The sequence below is a fragment of the Salvelinus namaycush genome, chromosome 21, assembly GCF_016432855.1.
Source record: "Salvelinus namaycush isolate Seneca chromosome 21, SaNama_1.0, whole genome shotgun sequence".
NCBI lineage: Eukaryota > Metazoa > Chordata > Actinopteri > Salmoniformes > Salmonidae > Salvelinus > Salvelinus namaycush.
In genome coordinates, this window is record NC_052327.1 from 20,928,930 (window position 1) to 20,945,333 (window position 16,404).

Genomic DNA, 16,404 nt, shown 5'->3' on the forward strand with positions numbered 1-16,404 from the left:
GGAGAAGTCATGTTGACATGATGGAGATCTGTATGCATGGCTAGGAGTTCATTAAGAGATTCATCAAAGCCACAAGATCTTTTTAAGCATTTCTCCGTAACGCCCGCTTGAAACCCACACATCTAATTATGGACATATGCTATACAAATCAGCCATCCCAACATGGGACAAGGACACTTGGCTCTCTCCTCAAACAGCAAATGAGGTCCCTCTGATCCCATGGTTGGAGTTATCTCACATGAAAAATACATACAATTCAAGCACTGTTTCAAATGCTCAATTATTATTGCCATTTGTCTGATCTTTGGCATAGATTTATTTTGAAAGTGAAACATTAGTCTAGCAGTATTTTGCTGTTTTTTTTATTTAGCAACAGGGTGTGTCAGAAGGTTTCCAGGCCAGCTGTACGACAGATAGTAAACCCCATGAAATATGTAGGACAGACATAGCTACTGTATGAGACAGCATAATGAATACAGTTGTATTCGTTTAGTATAGTCCCTGGGCCACCATCTCAACGGCATTATTAGGCACTTGGTCGATAATAAATGTATCAAATGGCAAATTACAATTAAATGATTTGTGAACCATTAGTGTAATGTCAGACCCTGCAGTTGAACTGGAAGGGGATATAGGGAGCCAAGTCTCTCTCTCTCTGAGGTACAGATGTAGGATCTTAATTTGATCACTCTTTTGCAAACTTGTAGTGTATTCAAGGTTTAAAAAGGCTTCTACATTTAGTAATTTCCACTTTAAAATGTCAGACTTGATTTGGCCAAATTAAAAAATGTATCAATCCCTACAAAAACTGTCCATTAATTATAATCCAAATAATAATTCACATTTCTTGTTGCTGCAGGATTATTTTCCTGCTGTAGCAAACTGGCTCAAATTACGATCCTACATCTGTACTTGACACTTGGAAGCTCATAGGCTATAATTTTTTTTAGCTATTAACCAAACACTATGCCCTTTGGGGGCTTGCTGGGTAGTTCATATTGCTCTATTGTGTTATACTCAGAGAAGGTATTGTGTCATTTAGGAAGCAGCTTGTGCTCACAGATGCATCAGATACTTCCTTCCTTTCATTAGCCGTAGCATTAGTGCCAGAAAGGTGTAATTAACATTCCCACATTTCCATTGCACATATCTGTCTTTAAATGAGCCAACATGAGAAAAGGACTAGTGGTTTAATTACATGACATATCCTCATGCCAAACAGTTTGACATTTTGAGGAGGGTGAGAGCAGAGTCAGCAATTGAAATGGTCAATGTTGCCTCCACAATGCAAACAGGGGAAGAATTGATTTTCCTTCCCAAGCAAACAGCCAGGGCTCTATGCATGCTGGACATGTAAACCTCTTCTTCTGCACTCTGAATTATTGAACAGCTATCCCTTGCACACTATGTACCACTCATTTTGACAGGTTGGTCTGTCTTCTTAGTGCAATATATGGTGTTTCTCAGGGGGTATGGATCCAGACACACACACAAACACAATGCACACAAACACACACACACACACACACTTCCAAGCCATGACACTTTTAGACAGTCTCCTCCCATGAGTCACAGAGCTACTGCGGGCCCAGCACCCAGCTCTCCAGTTCTCTAGCTCTCCTCACTACCCTGTCTCATTGCACATGCGGCGCACGGAGCAGGCATTCCACTTATCTGCTCTGACATGGTTCCTACAGGGGAGGAGAAAAGGATATTGGATGGAAGAAAAGCATGGCCTGAACACAGGATTAAAGAGGAGGAGAGTCATCTGGAAAATTGCTACACTATTTGTTTTGCCATTATGGCGATTGTGGATGAAAACATCCCACCTGCTCTAAAGAGACTGCATGCGGAGCAGAGCATGTGATTCTGAAGTCTCATTGAGTACTATGCTGGAGCGGGGTGACATATAGGCCAAATGGATACATGGCTGTAGCAGGCTGAGAGTCACTTGTGAGGATCACAAGGCTGCTGAAAAACATGTCATCATCATGTCATGTGTCACCCGTATTTACTCTTATATTTGCATAACCACGTCCTTTTGTAAAGCATGCCACGTTTCATCAGTTTGGTGACAGCCGCGGAGAGAAACAAACAGCCCGGTTGGATGACACCCTCTGGGGATCTGCTACTGGTGGTCTTCTCCTAACCCTTAGAGAAGTAGCTTCTAATGTGCATGTGCTAATAACACGGTTGAGTAAGCAGGTGCAGTTGCCTGTAGAGCAATTATCTGCAATCATTATAACATTACGAGATTCCCAGGCAAAACATACAAAAGCTAATGTCCTGAAGGTGCAAGGTTCTATGTATTCAGAGCTGATAGGTTAATGAGCAGATCACAGCTATTTTTCCATGACAGTCGCTACTTTGATATGAATACAATTATCCAGAGAGGCTTTCTATACAACACACTCAGTGGTTATGGACTGTAGGCTAAATACCCCAATGGCCCCACTCAGAAGTATTACAATTTAGTTACCAGGCTAATGTAAAGCTGAAGCAATCCTACTTGTCCAGAAATTACAGTACATACCATACCAGTAATCAGAAGGCTATTTATCTTGTTTCTTTCTAATGAAAGACCGGAAGCTTTTCTAAAGACGTCATATCATATCCTGATGTTCTTGTGTTTTAAATGGACCGTGTCTGTGTTGTCTTGTTTGTTCTAGGGCATGCAGACTGGCACGGGGGAATTGGAGGAGATGGGGGTGAAGTTCTGTCAGTCGCTGCTCTCCCTGAGGAGGAACACCATGCTGTACAACAGGAGAGTCATCAGCCAGCCAACCCTGCTCAACCTGGATGACAACCTCCTAGACCACAAGTCCCGCAAGTAAGTCCTTTTTCTGATGGTCCATAGGTCCCTCTGTCCCCTGTCTCCAGCCAACACACACACTACATACACACACACTACACACACACACACTGCACACACACACTGCACACAGTTGGCAGGGTGAGCCCCTGAGAGTAGACCCTGAGAAACACAATCAAACAAGTTTAGATGGGATCAATGAAAAAATGTTTTGTGGTGGGGTAGGCAGCAGTGCTTTTTAGAGTTCATTGATTACATACTACTGTATGATGAAGCACTTAGAAAAGCATTTAATAGTGGATACACTTTTAAAGACAGTCCAAGTACCGTTAAATAATATTAAGCAGTACTAGGGCTATCTTTCAAAGTGTATGGAAGCCAAGCCATTGCCTGGAAAGGATCCATCTTGGCCACTTACTCAACCACATTTTACCTATACACCAATTAAATATTGGCTTGACTGTCTTGCTATAATCGTTTCCATCTGAGTTGCTGGCTTTCCAGTAATTACAATTTGAGACGCTCCGCCATTTCCTGGTTGCAAAAATTCTAATAGTTTGCCTAATATCAGTTTGTGACAAAACAAGCAATGTAAATGTGTAGTGTAGAGAATCATTGTACCATCTAAATCCCTGTGATATATCTTTTCAATAACCCCAAATATTGTATTTTCAGCTGGTTTACAAAACCAAAAGTAAAAGACGCAAAAAACGAAACTCAAGAATGCATAGAAATATCGCACATTGAAACAATCTACCACTTCTTAGACTTGCTTTCAACGAGAATGAGAGATCTATAACTCATATTTTCTATGTGAGTTTGGTCAGGTCGCCCCAAAAAGTAGCATAGTGCAGCTTTAAGGAACTTTTTATATTTTGGAGTGCTACGCTTCCTTTTTTCACTCTCTTGTTTTTTTCCAGACATCCACAAGTTTTAGATTCACTTACTGCCTGGATTTATGGAATGGAATAAAATGGATAAACTGCACTATAGATTTTTAACTTCAATTCTGTTTTGTGAACTTTTTGTATAATTACTGTACGTCTTGTCCTCGTCGACAATTTGGTCGGGATTATTGCATTTCTTACTCTTTCTTTCTCTTGAGGGGTTATATAAAATGTTTTTACATGTATAAAACCCCTCACTACGTAAAAAAGTAGGATCTAGTTCTGTTAAGTTAGCTGTTCCTTCCCTGGAGCATTATGCAAGTGTGGTAGTAGAGAGAGGACACCATGTCCGACTGTGTTAGCCTTTTACTCAACATATCTTACAATAACATTAGAGCAGTTGAAAGTACAGTATGTGAAGGTGGCCTTAATATTTGCCCACATTCTTGAATATGTGACTCTGGCCGTGACCCCACTCTTCGAGGGTGTCTCAGGGGGAGTTGGGATATGCAAAAAACATTCACAATTCACACATGCGTATAATACACACTTGTTCATGTGTAAAACAGGACAAATATAAGCACCCACCAAATTATTATAATTACAATTATTATTATTATATTTACATCAGCTGACACTGCATAAAATGGCCTGTTTCAGGGTGATTAGATGTGTGTCCAAATGTCTTTAATCTAATCATGACAAGTAGAAGTCACGATAAAAACAGATCTCAACAGTCATGAGTTTGGAATTTCTGTGAACTTCACCTGTCCGAGTCATCAGCTCTGGAAGGACATGGATCTTCACACATGCTAATAGCTCTTAACCCCTTGGCCATTGTCCTCATTCATCCCAATCAGATCAGCAGCAATCTTCTCCAAACCTGTGCATGGTAGCCTTTGAAATTGGTTCACATATTTGAAAATCGTCTTAATAAGAACTATATACTATTAAGTTATTGGAATCTATATTCATATGACTATAATTGTAATTTCCTCATTTTAAGATTTAACATCTAATTCAACTGTATTTTTATTTTCACACTTTAGAGAAAAATTATAAAATGAAAGATACAAAACTAACAAAGGCAGTAAAAGACATGAATCAATGAAGATAAAACAAAGGATGTCAAAAATATCAACAGTTGTCTTAAATTAGGCCAAGCTAAAAAGGCAGACTGTCAAATGATATTTAAACACATCAAGCATTTTCACTGTACATTGCAAAGTTCCATATCAAAAATACTTTATAAATGTACAGTGTACATAGTGTAAATACTGCATGTCGATTTGTGTAAACTCTGCTTCTACATATGTTGTCTGTCTGTATATCCTGTTTATCGTCTGTCTGTATATCCTGTTTATTGTCTGTCTGTATATCCTGTTTATCGTCTGTTTTTATATCCTGTTTATCGTCTGTTTGTATATCCTGTTAATCGTCTGTCTGTATATCCTGTTTATCGTCTGTCTGTATATCCTGTAATCGTCTATCTGTATATCCTGTTTATCGTCTGTTTTTATATCCTGTTTATCGTCTGTCTGTATATGCTGTTTATTGTGGCAACATCATTTCACCAATTCAAATTCCTGCGAATCAAGGTGATTCTGAATATATTCTCTTGCTTATATGCCCATGCTTTCCACTGCTTTTACGAATTCTTCTTAAACCTACACGCACCTGGGAGTGCTTCTTGCACTTGGAAGTGAAATGTAATTGAGTTTCAGTCCCTCCTTCCAATGTCTAACATGAAACTTCTTGTGATGGGAATGAAAGGTTTAAAAGTTCAGATCGTGACGTTCATGATTCATCTACAATGCCATACTCCCCTTGTTTTCCTCAAATCAATCTAAGCCTTCATGTTTAAAAAGGTTTTCATTACCCATTGCTGGTGTGCCTGTGTATGTGTGTGTATATACTTGTGTGTATGTGTATAGTTGTCTGTGTTTGTGCTGTATAAAGAAAGACATGTCTTCTCCAGCTATTGTTTTGGAGTTTAGATCTGATTCCTCCTCTGACAGCCAACACAGCTGCTGTCTACAGATGGGTTTCACCTTGCTGTGAAATAAGCCTTTCTCTCTGCCATCCACCCTCATCAACCAGTCACATTATGCAGGCCCAGAGCAGCCACACCACACTTACAGTATTTACCTTGCTTCCTCCTATTGTCCAGAATACTGAGTAAATTGCAGACAACTTTGTGAGCTGCCCATGGATAGGTCTATAGATGAATTAGCAAACTCAAAGTTATGTATTTGGTGGAGTAATGAGGAGGAAAGTGTTCAATGAGAATAGAAAATAATCAGTAGTTTTATCTGACTTTTTAGTTTCTGGAAAACATATATACATAAAGTAGCAGTGATGGTGATTTCTATGAAACCCTTGAGATTGCATTTACCTCAAACATAATATCAGTTTACCATGATTTACTTACTGCGATCCTGAGGTTTAGCTTGTATTTCCAGATCCAGCCCTGAAAAATGTATCCTAATTGAATATTTAATCAATTAAGTGAATTGTTCAGTGCAGTTGTTAGTTTCACCCCGCTGGTCAATGATGCAGATGCTTAACTACTGAAACTGATCTCTCATCTTCAGATAAGAAACGGTTTCTGTAATGTTCTGTTTCTCAACCATAACCCTTCTTGTGCTCCATCACCCATTCCTTGGTCGAATAAAAAAGAACAGCCGATATCTTATGAGTCTAATATACTAGTTATAAGAAGCACTGTATACACATCTCGCTATCTCTGTTATTGTATCAAATTTAGGCTAACTCTCTTTTCCGTATCAAAGCGAGCTCAAGAAATGTTGATACAGTGCACTTGGCAGATTGATTACATTTCTGTCAGTTTCTTAGTTTCATAGATTCTCACAGCTTGCGTTCACTTCATACAATCCCAAAGAAAGCAACAAGAAAAAAACATTTATTCTGGCAGTTTGAAACTCATTCCATTAGAGGTTACCATGAACTGCATTAACTGGTGTATCCAGTCTGAATTGAGCATCGGCCTTCAGGAATCACAGTTTACCTCTTCATTTAGGTTCCCTTCTCCTAGATCTACAGGTAACTGCCAAAATAAAGGAAACACTTGAGTAAATGACAGATGCAAAGTTTATTGAATGCAGAGGCTTCCACACAGTTGTGGATCCTGAGTTAATAAAGCAATTAACATCCCATCATGCTTAGGGTCTTGATTAGAAATGCCCAGTTGCCCATTATTTTGGCTACCATGGCTAGAAGAAGAGATCTCAGTGACTTTGACTTTGAAAGAGGGGTCTCAAAGGAACATAGGGGGTTTAAAAGGTGTCTGTGTCTCAGTCACTAAATCTCAACCCAAATGAACACTTCTAAGGAGATTCTGGAATGGCACCTGAGACAGTGTTTTCCACCACCATTTGCATTAGGAATTTATCGTGGAAGAATGGTGTTGCATCCCTCCAAAAGGTTCTGGATCGAACCAAAAAGGGTTCTATGCTTGCTTCACATATCTGCCACACCTGGTTCCATGTAGAACCCTAAATGGAACTCAAGGGTTCTATATGGAACCAATTTTGGTTCAGTGAAGAAGAACGGTTCTATAGTATATAGAACCTTTAGGAATGCCATATACAATATGAAGCAAGTGATAGAACCCTTTTTGGTTCTATCCAGAACCTTTTTTTCCAGACATTCTGTTAGAATCTCGTGGTTGCCAAACACTTTATGTTGGTGTTTCCTTTATTTTGGTAGTTATCTGTAGATTCACATGGGTTCTCCTGTAGAAGATGTCATGGAAAAGTAGCCTTGGATGATACAGAGAACCATTGTATCAGACAGCCTAGTTGTATTTCCCCTCCATGAAGCTGTGTAATCTTCAGTCCGCCTACAGTTTCATGCCTTTTTTTATTGATAGCACATTATGTTAGGAAACATAGCACTGCTTTCATCTTTGCTCACACATACGATTGAGTTCATCTCAAATACCACCAGCATGACAGGCTAGCTATTGTATGCTGCATGCACTGAGTAGTCCTGCCTGATGGAGGATGTGTTTGGCATGGCAATGATGGTGACAAGAGTCAACTAAAGCATACTAGATCAGGGCCCAGGTTAGTGGGAACTAGAGGTCTTCACAGGTCAGAAAAGTTGGACCCGTTCCGAAATGGATCTGTGGTTTTTCCACCTGACCCGATATGCATAAATTAATTTAAAAAGAAAACGGAGACCCGTTCCGAATGGACTCAAGGACAGTCAGAGTCAGACCCGTTCCGAAAAGGGCAGTGGAAAACAGACACAAACAGACCCGTGCTGGTTCGGATCCGAGAGACACATTTTTTGTTGCGCTAAATGCATCAGGCCATTGCATGCATAGACCCTTTCCTATAGGCTTAGTGGTCCACTGTATGATATGAATATAAAATATATATATATTAAGAGAAACAAGCTTAGGCCTAGCCCTAGAGAGACTGAGAGAAAGATAGAGATATGCCGGCGCCGTGTTACCGACATCGACATGGATTTATTTGTATACTATATAGATAGGCTACTACTGCTGTACAGATACAGGAGTACAGAAGGAGGCTAATTCATACATTTTCGATTATAATATTTTTATAAAGATAAGCATTGTATTGTTTGACTCAACAAATAACAGCAATAGGCTAATGCTATTTATTTTTACAACAAGCACATAATAATAATTATTATTATTATTATTAATGACTAAGCAATTGATAATAAATCAATGAAAGGGAGAAAATGACATTAAACCTGAATAGCGAGTTGCACACAGTCCATTTGGCTGCGCCAACGTTCTTCTCCTCTTTGTCTACTACAATATTAAAACTTGTCCCCGAGGACATTCCCCTTGTCGGCTTCTTTTCACCATCGTCTTCCTCCTCTAACTTTCCTTTTACTTCAATGAAAAATAACTCCATCTTCGGAATCAACTTAGCCTAGGCCAAGGCTCCTCTTACTCGGTCCCTCTCTCGTCGCAGCAGCAGGAGCATGTGAGGTGAGCAGTTGGAACTGGACATAAGCTATATGTTTTATTGAGTTGCAATTGGCTGACACAGATAACAAGCGTGTGCAGTTCTCATCAAACAAACAGTAAATTAACAGAGGACAGGTCCAATTGGGTCCAGTCGGTAAATCAATTTTTAGTTGCACATAGCCGAGATCCGTGGCAATTATATCAGACCGGACCCAGATCTGAGACAAAAGTCAGAAGTTAGGACCCGGGTCTGCTCGGGTCCCGGGTCGGATGTCAGAATTTTGGGTCTGTTGGACTTGTGAAGATCTCTAGTGGGAACACTCCTCCCAGCAGATCTATAGTGGTCATTTCAATTGCATTCTGACTTATGTTCTTCCTATGTTCTTCCCACTGTCTTCTGCAGTCTTAGCCTGCGTTTGATGTGTGAATAAGCATGCTTTCCTACTCTGCCATAAAAAAAAAATGTCCAGCACAAACCCCTTATATTCATGAGCGTTAATTCATTTGAACAAGTTTCATAACTCCTGAGATGTGCTTTACAAACTGCTTGTTTTGAAATCAGTTTCATTAGTAGGGCTTGTTGCAAGAGTAGCACCTTCTGCTCTGCCTTTGGAAAGAACAAAGACAGAGGCCCAAGGGTCCTGAGCATTGGCAAGCCTAGTTTCAAACAGATGGAACAAGTCAGGTGAATATATTTAGGCAATATTGATTGTGCATTCAGATTGTGCAATGAGATACACAACATGACCAAAAGTATGTGGACACCTGCTCGTTGAATATCTCATTCCAAAATCATGGGCATTTATATGGAGTTGGTCACCCCTTTGCTGCTATAACTGCCTCCACTCTTCTGGTTAGGCTTTCCACTAGATGTTGGAACATTGCTGTAGGGACTTGCTTCCATTCAGCCACGAGCATTAGTGAGGTCGGACACTGATGTTGGGCGATTAGGCCTGGCTCGCAGTCTGCATTCCAAATCATCCCAAAGGTGTTCGATGGGGTTCAGGTCAGGGCTCTGTGCAGGCCAGTCAAGTTCTTCCACACCGATCTCGACAAACCATTGCTGTATGGACCTTGCTTTGTGCACGGGGGAATTGTCAAGCCGAAACAGGAAAGGGCCTTCCACAAACTGTTTACACAAAGTTGGAAGCACAGAATTGTTTAGAATGACCCTGCTGGTCATCTATGAAAGTTTGAACATCTTGAAGAACAATCTGGGCTTAAATGGCCATGTACTGTTATAATCTCCACCAAGCACAGCCAAAAGAGGACTGGCCACACCTCAGAGCCTGGTTCTTCTCTAGGTTTCTTCCTAGGTTCCTGCCTTTCTTGGGAGGTCTTCCTAGCCACGTGCTTCTACATCTGCATTGCTTGCTGTTTGGGATTTTAGGCTGGGTTTCTGTATAGCACTTTGTGACATCTGCTGATGTAAAAAGGGCTTTATAAATACATTTCATTGATTTGATTGTAGCATTAAGCTATTAAGCATTAGCATTTCCCTTCACTGGCACTAAGGGGCCTAGCCCTTTTCCCGCTCAGCCCAGTCAAAACTGTTCGCTGCTCTGGCACCCCAATGGTGGAACAAACTCCCTCACGACGCCAGGACAGCGGAGTCAATCACCACCTTCCGGAGACACCTGAAACCCCACCTCTTTAAGGAATACCTAGGATAGGATAAAGCAATCCTTCTGACCCCCCCCCCCCCCCCCCCTTAAAAGATTTAGATGCACTATTGTAAAGTGGCTGTTCCACTGGATGTCATAAGGTGAATGCACCAATTTGTAAGTCGCTCTGGATAAGAGCGTCTGCTAAATGACTTAAATGTAATGTTAAATGTAGCCCGAACCATGGGAAAACAGCCCCGGACCATAAAAAAAGAAAGATTGCATGGCTGGGTGCTTGATTTTATACACCTGTCAGCAACGGGTGTGGCTGAAATAGCAGAATCCACTCATTTGAAGGGGTGTCTACATACTTTTGTCTATGTAGTGTACATGTTTCCTGTCTCGTCATTTAATTAATTAATTGATGCTACTCCAACTATGACGTTGCATTGTAACACTCATCCATTTATATTATTTCGCTCTCTCTGTCTCTCACCCTCCCTGTCGCTCTGGTGACCTCTCTCGCTCTGGTGACCTCTCTCGCTCTCTCAGCAGCAAAACAAAAACCTTCTCTGTTAAAAAAAGCGCAAATTTGCATGAATTATGTAACTGTGAAACACGTAATAATGACTGGTGGAGTGGCTACCTATTTCTCTTGCTCCTTCTTGTTAAACTATTTCTACTGTAGTAGAGTTATTTTATCAATAATCTGAGGTCCTTTGCAGATAGCCAATTAACTGGTGCTCTGTAAGGGATCAAACGCAGACTGGGCTAACATGAAGGATTAACTCACCAAGTTTATTCAACTGTAGAATTATTCAAATGCAGAATTATTCAAATGCACATTGCAATATTTATAAGTGTTTGTCAGACTTTCATAACATCACAAAAATGTGTCTGAAAAACATGTAGACCTCCCATTAAAACGTTGCTTTCCGGCATGATGCTTAACAGTGTATTTCTCTCATGTGTCAAGCAGATTTTAGATGCAAAAAGTAGAAAAGATACATCCGTGGAGTGGTGGTGATTCTAATGTGATCCTGGGGACATTGGATTGGGGAGGCGTGTCTAATTATATATATACTGTATATATCTCTCTCTCTATATATATATATATATATATATATATATATATATATATATATATATATAGAGAGAGAGAGAGAGAGACCTGTGAAAGCTGGCTGTGAGGTGTATCTCTGGTTCTCTTCCCTCCCAGGGGGGATCTGATTAAATCTCTGTCCCCCGCTGTCACACTGACTACCACACTCCGCTGACATGCCACACACTGCGCACACCTTTTAATCTGCATATTAAATTATTAGCGGGACTTCAACTCTCCTTTTTTTCCCCACTGTGTGAGAGCTATTTGTGTTAGACTTAAGCCTATTAGTCATGGATCTGAATTGAACCTGAAAAAGGACAACCTTTAAATGTTTATATCTTGGGTGATTTGAAGCAACAAATGCATTGTGTTGTTCATTCATACATGTCATGCGCCAGTGCTATCATAGTCATCTCTGATACAGTTCATCTATTACAAACAGCCTGTGTGACTGCAGCCGTACACACATCTGTACATACCAAATTAATGCAAACTAAATGCTGAAAGTAGTAGGCTAGTTATTCATGCATGCAAACAAAAATACTGAATAGCAGTTTGGCTTAGAATACCGACCTAAATGCAAACGAACGAATGTGAACAGAATCTAACTGCGTTAGTCCAGTAGTAGGCCTAGTAAACAACATATCAGATCGATAAAGATATGACACAATCTATATTTAGGCTAGTTACATTAACAGTAAACAAATGCAGTAAACAAAAGGCGAATAACCAAAACATAGTCTACAGCCTGCTACAGTGAGATGCAGCCATGCACAGCTGTCTTGCCAAATACGTAAATAGGCCTATATAGGCCCGCTTCAAACATGGAAAACCCTGCTGCTCATGAGTTCAGCAACACATTGTGAATACACTTCTCTGGCTCAAATTCGACCTACGTAATCAACAAATCAATGCCAGCCTACCATAAACACGTTTCCAATACGTACAGTTCCGTTTACAGTAACGACAGCCAATAGGCTACCGAGAAAACCATAATAGGATGTATCTACTGTATATAACGAAACATACCGATATGTAGCTATACCCAGGGGCGTCATTTGGATTCTTGCTTTGGAATTATATTGAATCTTGCTTATATCACGCTATACCACAATAAACATACAAGTTCAAATGCTTTTGACCAAGAAGTGACAGGTTCAATGGCACAAAATCTCAGCTGTGCTCTTGCAGCACCGTGGACAGTACACTAAAGCAATTACAATTTTTTTTTTAAACAACCAGCTAGATTGTTTCAAATTTAGCTTTTTAAAAAGAGTTGCAGCCTCCTTGATGCTCTGTGGAACTTCCTGAGTAATTGATCATTCCGTTCTCCCTGAAATCTTCTTGTAAGATCCCCCTCAAATGCCAGTTAGATTAGTTGAGCTTTCCTCGGGTGTAGCATGCTTCTTCTGCGCTGACTGAAAATTAGTTCTCGCATGTAGCTGTGAACGCCCCAAAATTCAGTCCATGTTTCAGTGCAGTAAGCACAGTCGACATTTTAAAAAAGTGTTTTATTTCACCTTTATTTAACCAGGTAGGCTAGTTGAGAGCAAGTTCTCATTTACAACTGCGACCTGGCCAAGATAAAGCAAAGCAGTGCGACACAAACAACAACACAGAGTTACACATGGAACAAACAAGCATACAGTCAATAACACAATAGAAAAAGTCTATATACAGTGTGTGAAAATGAGGTAAGATTAGGGAGGTAAGGCAATAAATAGGCCATAGTGGCGAAATAATTACAATTTAGCAATTAAACACTGGAGTGATAGATGTGCAGAAGATGAATGTGCAAGTAGAGATACTGGGGTGCAAAGGAGAAAAAATAAAATAAAATAAAATAAATAACAGTATGGGGATGAGGTAGTTGGATGGACTATTTACAGATGGTCTATGTACAGGTACAGTGATCTGTGAGCTGCTCTGACAGCTGGTGCTTAAATTTAGTGAGGGAGATATGAGTCTCCAGCTTCAGTGATTTTTGCAATTCGTTCCTGTCATTGGCAGCAGAGAGCTGGAAGGAAAGGCGGCCAAAGGAGAAATTGGCTTTGGGGGTGACCAGTGAAATATACCTGCTGGAGAGCATGCTACGGGTGGGTGCTGCTATGGTGACCAGTGAGCTGAGATAAGGCGGGGCTTTACCTAGCAAAGACTTATAGATAACCTAGAGCCAGTGGGTTTGGCGACAAATATGAAGCGAGGGCCAGCCACCGAGAGCATACAGGTCGCAGTGGTGGGTAGTATATGGGGCTTTGGTGACAAAACGGATGGCACTGTGATAGACTACATCCAATTTGCTGAGTAGAGTGTTGGAGGCTATTTTGTAAATGACATTGCCGAAGTCAAGGATCGGTAGGATAGTCAGTTTTACGAGGGTATGTTTGGCAGCATGAGCGAAGGATGCTTTGTTGCAAAATAGGACGCCGATTCTAGATTTAATTTTGTATTGGAGATGCTTAATGTGAGTCTGGAAGGAGAGTTTACAGTCTAACCAGACACCTATGTCAAATCAAATCAAATTGTATTTGTCACATACACATGGTTAGCAGTTAATGCGTGTAGCGAGTGTAGCGAAATGCTTGTGCCTCTAGTTCCGACCATGCAGTAATATCTAACAAGTAATCTAACCTAACAATTTCACAACAACTACCTTTTACACACAAGTGTAAAGGAATGAATAAGAATATGTACATAAAAATATATGAATGAGCGATGGCCGAACGGTATAGGCAAGATGCAGTAGATATTATAGAGTACAATATATACATATGAGATGAGTAATGTAGGGTATGTAAACATTATATAAAGTGTCATTGTTTAAAGTGGCTAGTGATACATTTATTACATACATTTTTCCATTATTAAAGTGGCTAGAGTTGAGTCAGTATGTTGGCAGCAGCCCCTCAATGTTAGTGGTGGCTGTTTAACAGTCTGATGGCCTTGAGATAGAAGCTGTTTTTCAGTCTCTCGGTCTCTTGGTCCCTGCTTTGATGCACCTGTACTGACCTCACCTTCTGGATGATAGCTGGGTGAATAGGCAGTGGCTCGGGTGGTTGTTGTCCTTGATGATCTTTTTGGCCTTCCTGAGACATCGGGTGGTGTAGGTGTCCTGGAGGGCAGGTAGTTTGCCCCCGGTGATGCGTTGTGCAGACCTCCCTACCCTCTGGAGAGCCTTGCGGTTGTGGGCGGAGCAGTTGCCGTACCAGGCGGTGATACAGCCCGACAGGATGCTCTCGATTGTGCATCTGTAAAAGTTTGTGAGTGTTTTTGGTGACTAGCCGAATTTCTTCAGCCTCCTGAGGTTGAAGAGGCGCTGCTGCGCTGCTGCGCCTTCTTCACCACGCTATCTGTGTGGGTGGACCATTTCAGTTTGTCCGTGATGTGTACGCCGAGGAACTTAAAACTTCCCACCTTCTCCACTACTGTCCCGTCGATGTGGATAGGGGGCTGCTCCTTCTGCTGTTTACTGAAGTCCACGATCATCTCCTTTGTTTTGTTGACATTGAGTGTGAGGTTATTTTCCTGACACCATACTCCGAGGGCCCTCACCTCCTCCCTGTAGGCCGTCTTGTCGTTGTTGGTAATCAAGCCTACCACTGTAGTGTCGTCTGCAAACTTGATGATTGAGTTGGAGGCGTGCATGGCCACGCAGTCATGGGTGAACAGGGAGTACAGGAGAGGGCTGAGAACGCACCCTTGTGGGGCCCCAGTGTTGAGGATCAACGGGGTGGAGATGTTGTTTCCCACCCTCACCACCTGGGGGCAGCCCGTCAGGAAGTCCAGGACCCAGTTGACGAGTTTGGAGGGTACTATGGTGTTAAATGCTGAGCTGTAGTTGATGAACAGCATTCTTACATAGGTATTCCTTTTGTCCAGATGGGTTAGGGCAGTGTGATTGCGATTGCGTCGTCTGTGGACCTATTGGGGCGGTAAGAAAATTGGAGTGGGTCTAGGGTGTCAGGTAGGGTGGAGGTGATATGGTCCTTGACTAGTCTCTCAAAGCACTTCATGATGACGGAAGTGAGTGCTACGGGGCGGTAGTCATTTAGCTCAGTTACCTTAGCTTTCTTGGGAACAGGAACAATGGTGGCCCTCTTGAAGCATGTGGGAACAGAAGACTGGGATAAGGGTTGATTGAATATGTCCGTAAACACACCAGCCAGCTGGTCTGCGCATGCTCTGAGGACGCGGCTGGGGATGCCGTCTGGGCCTGCAGCCCTTCAAGGGTTAACACGTTTAAATGTTTTACTCACGTTGGCTGCAGTGAAGGAGAGCCCGCAGTATTTGGTAGCGGGCCGTGTCAGTGGCACTATATTGTTCTCAAAGCGAGCAAAGAAGTTGTTTAATTTGTCTGGGAGCAAGACATCGTGGTCCGTGACTGAGCTGTTTTTTCTTTTGTAGTCCGTGATTGACTGTAGACCCTGCCACATACCTCTCATATCTGAGCCGTTGAATTGTGACTCTACTTTGTCTCTATACTGATGCTTAGCTTGTTTGATTGCCGTGCGGAGGGAATAGCTACACTGTTTGTATTCGGTGATGTTTCCGGTCACCTTGCCCTGATTAAAAGCAGTGGTTTGCGCTTTCAGTTTTGCGCGAATGCTGCCATCAATCCACGGTTTCTGGTTGGGGAATGTTTTAATAGACGCTGTGGGTACAACATCACTGATGCACTTGCTAATAAACTCGCTCACCGAATCAGCATATTCATCAATGTTGTTGTTCGATGCTATGCGGAACATATCCCAGTCCACGTGATCGAAGCAATCTTGAAGCGTTTAATCCGATTGGTCGGACCAGCGTTGAACAGACCTGAGCACGGGTGCTTCCTGTTTTAGTTTCTGTCTATAGGCTGGGAGCAACAAAATGGAGTCGTGGTCAGCTTTTCTGAAAGGGGGGCGGGGGAGTGCTTTATATGCATCGCGGAAGTTAGAATAACAATGATCCAGGGTTTTGCCAACTCGGGTCGCGCAATCGATATGCTGATAAAATTTAGGGAGCCTTGTTTTCAGATTAGCAGA

General features: G+C 41.6%; 1 protein-coding gene across 1 annotated transcript in view; it reads left to right on the forward strand.

Moving 5' to 3' along the window:
• LOC120065819 (cytosolic carboxypeptidase 4) overlaps positions 1-16,404 on the forward strand; it is a 131,845-nt gene that overhangs the window by 96,645 nt on the left and 18,796 nt on the right. Inside the window, exon 24 of the mRNA XM_039016870.1 lies at positions 2,670-2,830. Within this exon, the coding sequence (XP_038872798.1) occupies positions 2,670-2,830 (161 nt within the window). The remainder of the gene's footprint in view (positions 1-2,669; positions 2,831-16,404) is intronic.